This window comes from Sapajus apella, unplaced genomic scaffold, assembly GCF_009761245.1.
Source record: "Sapajus apella isolate SASKATOON/1434 unplaced genomic scaffold, GSC_monkey_1.0 scaffold139, whole genome shotgun sequence".
NCBI lineage: Eukaryota > Metazoa > Chordata > Mammalia > Primates > Cebidae > Sapajus > Sapajus apella.
The window spans coordinates 1552324-1558843 of NW_022437079.1; the positions used below are offsets into that span (position 1 = coordinate 1552324).

At 49.6% G+C, this 6520-nt stretch overlaps 1 protein-coding gene across 2 annotated transcripts in view; it reads right to left on the bottom strand.

Moving 5' to 3' along the window:
* The window catches only part of MINAR1 (membrane integral NOTCH2 associated receptor 1), a 13238-nt gene extending 6990 nt beyond the window's left edge, over positions 1–6248 (bottom strand). For both annotated transcript variants that reach the window (XR_004264397.1, XM_032263820.1), the window contains exon 1: positions 3893–6248. Coding sequence is in view for 1 of the 2 variants with exons in the window: in XM_032263820.1 (XP_032119711.1) it covers positions 3893–6190 (2298 nt within the window). In the remaining variant the exon portion in view is untranslated. The remainder of the gene's footprint in view (positions 1–3892) is intronic.
* Between the last annotated feature and the right edge of the window lie 272 nt (positions 6249–6520).

The window sequence follows — 6520 nt, forward strand, 5'->3', positions numbered from 1 at the left end:
GTGTGTGTGTGTGTGGCTCATATGCTCGCGTAGGGACTAGAAGCACATGTGGCACATGTGTGTATGTGTATGTGGATCATATACTTGCATAGGATCTGGAAGCACACATGGTGTATATGCGAGTGTGCATGTGGATCATACACTTGCATGGGGGCTAGAAGCACACGTGGTATATGTGTGTGAGTGTGTGGATCATAGCTTACATAAGGACTGGAAGCACGTCCCCACCTACCAGCAAATCCAACCCATTGGCTCTTACCCAAATAGAGCATAACATTTGGCTATTCCCGACCATCTAGAGCACTGACAGTGACACAGAGAACACAGGATAAATCCACACAAGGAAATGAGTTTTCCTCTTATTTTCTAAGTCATCAAAGCCAAGTATCTTCTAAGAGACGTCACTGGTTTTGTCTATTCTGCTCATCACCACCACTCAACACTCAGAGCGCTCCTATTGCGTGCAAGGTCTGCACCAAGCTGGGAGAAGGGCGAAGGCAGTAATGATGACTATGACGGCAGCCACGGCAGGCACAACTGCAATTAACCAAGGGCTGACTGTGTGTCCACCGCGCTGCTCAGCGCTAAACATGCATTGTCTTCATTGCATCTTCTCATTAAAATTCTGAGGTTGTAACTATGGTTATCACTAGCATGGATGTGGAAACTCAGGTCAGAGAGGTTAAGAGACTAACCCAATGTCACACAGCTGGTAAATGGTAGAGCCAGGATTTGAAACTGTTTCCACTTCTAAGACAGAAAGTTTCATAGCTGCCCATGCCTGTTCCTATCACTGAGTTTGTGTTCTCACTGGGCAGTCAATATATATACGCAATATGTGTTTTCAATGAAAGCTTGCATCACAAAGTCTGAATGAACAGGACTAAAGGCTGCAGATCAAAGACCAGCAATAAGCCCTAGGAAAGCTTACAGAGACTTATGATGTAAGGGGCCTCGAGGGGAAGGAACACAGGACTTAGATCAGTACAGGGGAGGTGGACCAGGCAGTCTTGGTGGAGGATTCGGGAGAAGAAAATTTGACAGTGGAATAGGGCCTGGCCGTCCTCGGTGCTCAATGAATGTTTACTGAATGGGCGACCAGATGCATGAGCCTGGCTATTTTGAGGAAAGACAGGAAGACTCATCAAGGTAGAGCAGAGTCCAGTGAGTCAAGCTATACCAGAGCCTTCTAGTTGAGGAAAAGTACATGAAATTCACAGGGTCATGAAGGCCTGGCTAAGACGTTTGCAACTCTTTACTGAGGCAAAGAAGAGTCAGAGAAGAGTGGGGAACTGGGCCCTGAACAACCACGGAGTGGCATTTCCAGAAAGTGAAAGCCACAGCAGTCTGTGAGATGAGGCGGGAGGTGGAGACTGTGCGGAGAACGTGCTCGAGCATCCCAGGTAGCGGAAAAGCCTTGACTCAGGGTAGAGGTGTGAACGGAAAAGAAGGCAGAGTTGCAAGAGACAGGATGAAAGGTACATTCGCAGGGCCTGGCAGCTACGCTGGGCAAAGCGGGCCGAAGAGGGGGACCAGAGGGGCTTCTTCAGTTCGGAGGATTGCTAAGATGCTGACCCCCATCCTCACCCTCCCAGAATGGAAACAGTGAGAGGGAACGCCGATTTTAAAGGAACAGAAAAGCCTGCTTTGGGAATTGTCGATTTTGACATGTAGGCAAGACATTTAGGGGAAGCTGGCCTTCAGCAGTTTCACATGTGCGACCGAAGCTTCAAAGGCAGGCGGGGTCTGGTCACTGCCATGGGAAGCACCACCCCAAAGCTGGTGAGAGCCACAAGCCAGGAAGCAGAAATGAGGTTGCAGAAGGGGACAAAATAAAGGGGGCACACGCCCAGCATCAGCAACTTTGATTCAGGCACGTCGAGTGGATCTGATTCAAGCTGTGACTGCTCATTCCTGCTGGCTTTGTGAAGCTTCCTCATTGGATAGATGTGGGGCGTGGCTAACGCAGCGTAATCTGGCATTTCTACAGAAGCACCTAACCATCTGAGTTCTCTGAATGGCCACTTTTCAATGACATCTGAAACCCAAAGCACCAGAAACCTGGCAAGACGCTGGCAGCTGAGACAGTGACAATAGAATGCGAGAAGAGGACTGGGTCTGGACGTCCCATGCCCAGCTTCGTGGCACACACCAGACTCCGGAGCCCCCCAACGCAACATGCCGTAGGCTGCTCCAGAAGGGCAGAGAGGTAACCAGCAGACACCAGAGGTTTCTTTAAAATCGGAAAATAAAGTGGCTTCTTTTACTCCCCCTCCTGCACTTTGGACTCTGAAAACTTCCTTAGAACCCAGCTTTCCAAGCTTTTCCTTCTCAGCACCATTTGAGGATCTCAGCCTCCTCCCTGGCTTTGAGCGTCTGTAGCCCACACCTTTGTCTCTCTCTCTGACAACACACTCCTCGGAGACCTCAGGAGCAGGGCCTCGTCTGTCCATTGACCTTTTAGAAGCAGGACCTGGAAGCACACAAGCAACACACTGAAGTTGTATCACCTTGGCCAGAAAGGGGTCACTGTAGCCCAGTTAGAAGGAACAGGATCAGTCACAGGTCCCACAGAAACAAATCATCTCAACTGCAGGGGGTGAGAGAAAGAAAAGATTCGAGTGTACGTGTGCACGCTGATTCCAGGACTGACGAGGTGAAGCCTGCCGTACACATGCAAAAGCACTGAGCTCACATGAAAGAGCCTCCAACAGACACTGCACAGAAAAAAACTAAATGGGAAAGAAAGACACCAGATCAAGAGTTGCTGTCTTTCTGTGTTGGAACTATGAATGATTTTCTTATTTATCTTTTTTATTTTTTTGAGACGGAGCCTCGCTCTGTCACCCAGGCTGGAGTGCAATGGTGTGATCTCGGCTCACTGCAACCTCTGCCTCCCAGGTTCAAGCGATGCTCTAGCTCAGCCTCCCAAGTAGCTGGGACTACACGTGGCTGACACCACGCCAGGCTAATTATATATATATATATATATATATATATATATTTTTTTTTTTTTTTGAGACGGAGTTTCACTCTTGTTACCCAGGCTGGAGTGCAATGGCGCGATCTTGGCTCACCGCAACCTCCGCCTCCTGGGTTCAGGCAATTCTCCTGCCTCAGCCTCCTGAGTAGCTGGGATTACAGGCACGCGCCACCATGCCCAGCTAATTTTTTGTATTTTTAGTAGAGACGGGGTTTCACCATGTTGACCAGGATGGTTTCGATCTCTTGACCTCGTGATCCACCCGCCTCGGCCTCCCTAAGTACTGGGATTACAGGCTTGAGCCACCGCGCCCGGCATTTTTTATATTTTTAATAGAGATAGTGTTTCATCATAATAGCCAGGCTGGTGTCGAACCCCTGACCTCGTGATCCTATTTATCTTCTTTCCTTCCTAATCATCAATTTATTTTATAATAAAAAAAAAACCACCCCTCATACTTAAAAAGGAACATCCCATGTGCAATGAAGTCCACAAAAGGGATGTATCCGCAATCACCCTTTTCAGTGTTTTCCCTCATTTACCTGGCCTGCATCCTGCTATTTCAGAAAGGACAGGAAGATATCCTTGGTGATGGTTGCCTGCTCTGACACATTCCCCATTCTATGGAAATCTGTCCTCACACCACCTGTCCAATGTATCCCAACCCTGCACTCCGCTGTTGGCGACATCACAGCACGTGCCCCTCCTAGCGGAGGAGCCACAACCTGGCGGCACACACAACCTGCCTGTGCTGTCCTCTCCATTCCAGTGTGAATAGCCTGCCAAACTTGGAAGGAACACTGGCACACAGAGGCCTCTTGCCTGTTTAATGCAGTGTTCAAGGCTTTGAAATACACCAGGGCTATGATGAAGCCAGTGCCCAATGATGTGAACTTAAATTTAAATTACCTCTTTAGATTTCCGATGCCAGTCTTTATTATCTCCTGGGCCCGGGTCTTTTATCTCCTCCTCATTGAGACCCATGCGGTTGGTGTAAGTGATGGTACGCCAGTCCCTGGGCGAGTTGGAGATGCTGGCAATTTTGGACTCCGTGGCACTGTTCTCCTCCGTTAGGGACCTAGAGGACGGCCTGGTGAAGAGGCTTTTTTTTAAGGCCTTGACCCGCAGGCTTTCGCTGTTGCTCCCGCTGGCATCGGAGCAGCACCAATCAGGGCTGGTCTCCAGTTTGGGTCCGTGGGAGCTACTGTGTGCACGGAACATCCTGGGAGAGGCACTGTCGTCAGACGGAGCCTCGCTTGTCAAGGAGTTCAGGTCTATCTGCACATTCACCTTCTCAGGCTGCTGCATTTTCTGGTCTAATTTATTTAGTTTGCCCAAGACCTGGGAGATCTCCTCACGGACGCCCGACAGGGATTCTAGCTTCCGTTCGATTTCACCGATCCTGAGCACCAGTTTGCACATACTGGTCTTCAGCTCTTCTTCCGAGTGGTGGGTGTTCTCAGGCCGGCTGCTCTTGTCACTCTTGCTGTTGGGGACCCCATTGGCAATTTTGGTTAAGTTGTGCTCGGGGGAGCTGTCGCAGTCTGACTTATGGAGCTGAGACAAAGACCCTGTGCTGTTGTAGCAGGATGACTGTATCACTCCCGTGGAGCCACTGATGCTCATGTCGTCAAGAAATCGGAAAATGTCACTGATGTCGTCACTGACAACTTCCGAGTCGTCATCTGAGTGCTTCATGGCATGCCTGTCACTGTACTTGGCCTGACCGGAGGTGCATAGGTCTTTGCACTTCTTGGGCTCCAGCACATGCTCGGTCTGGGTGCCCACGCTGCTGGTGTCTGAGCTGAGCTGCCCGCTGGTGCAGTTAATGCTCTTGTCTTTAAACTTTTTGACTGGTTCATGCTTCTCCAGGTCAACAGGGGAGGAGATCTCTTTAGATTTGAGCCCGTTTGGTTTTGCTGCATAAGCAATGGGGAGAATTGGCTGCTGATCATTTGGCACGAGGTAAGTCGGGCGCCTGTCTGGGGCTGGGAAATTGGGAGTCTGGCTACTGGCATTTGGATAGCGCAGCTTCTCCTCGGAGGGATTTCTATTGAAAAAGGACCGTTCAAAGTCAGGAACTTCCTCCGTGTTCAAGCTCCAGCTTTTGGCTGGCCATGGAGCCTGCTTGCTGGGCCTCCCTGGACAGCGCCTGGTTTCCTGGGTCCCCATCACGGGAGTGGGCCCGAAGTACGTAGAGGCTTGAAGGTCATCTAAGCTTTCGTGCTTTGCTCGCCTCTTGTCGGGAACAGGGGAATACACCGGGTTCAGGTACTGGCTGTTATAGGGCATTTCAAAGCTGTGGTTAAAGAAGGGTGGCTTGTGGGGTTCCTTTCGACTCTGGGGTTCCCTGTGCTCATTCTCTGCTTTGCTGATGGGGCCAACCATACTAGGGGACACTGCCATCAAATTGTGAAAATCCTCTTTAAAGATATTCCTTTTCTGGACACAGGACTGGACCACAAATGGCTCCTCATTGGAAATGAAGGTCTCCTTGATGCCCTGGTTGATGGGCAGGGAGTCCTGGTCTGAAATGGACTCGTTTTCAATGTTCATGGGGAAGTAGGTCCTCTGCATCTCACAGGGCTGAGGGCTGGTCACAGAGTAAGGGGCCAGCGCCTGCAGCCTGTCCAGGGAAGCAGCACGGTGTTTCACCTCTTTGCTAACCCCCAACAGGAAGTTAGGCTCAGAGGCAGGGACAAACTGCAAGCAGTCCTTGCAGTCTATCTTCCGGCACTTGGACGACTGCCTGGTGGGGTGGCCCCGGCTGAAAGACCTCTCACTCAGCTCGCAGTTCAGGGGCTCACACTCGGCTGCATTGCAGACCTCTGTGTCCGACCTGCGTGAGTCAAAGGATGCCTCCTTCTTGCGCACCTTCTGGCGGCCCGTGGGCAGCTTCTCCTTGGCGGCCCCGCCATTCATTTGGATCAGGTTGAATATTGTCACTATATCTGCTGCCACCATAATTTTCTTTGATTGCTGGTTATTCACAGTGCATTTCATCTTGTCTTTGAAGAGCGTGGCTGGAAAATTGGGATCGAGACAGGCCGTGTAGAAGAGCACGCTTCTCAGTTTGGCAAGCTGCGACAGATCGAACCGCGCACACAGAGATTTGCACAGGTCCTGATAAGAAACGGTATTTTGCTTGCTGTCCAGTTCCTCCAAGATCTTCGCCAAGAAGAGGGAAGTTTCCTGACTGGTATCCATGATTTATAACTTGAAAAGCTTGCTGAGTACACTGAAACTTCAGGTCAGGTCTGTGGCGGCAATATTGAGAAAAAGAGGAGGAAAAGAGGATTGTAAACACCAGTGGAGTTTGAAGCCAAGCTTCTTACAAACCATATAAAGAAATACAAAGGAAAACATTTTAATGATTAAAAATGCATGAAGGGCAGTGAAAATATTTGTAACGTTCAACTTAGTAAATCCCTTCCCAGGAATCTACCTTAATGATCGATGACAATCATTATGCTTAAAGATGTTCACTATGATGGCACTTACAATAATGAAAAAGCAAAACATCTTCAATATCCAAAT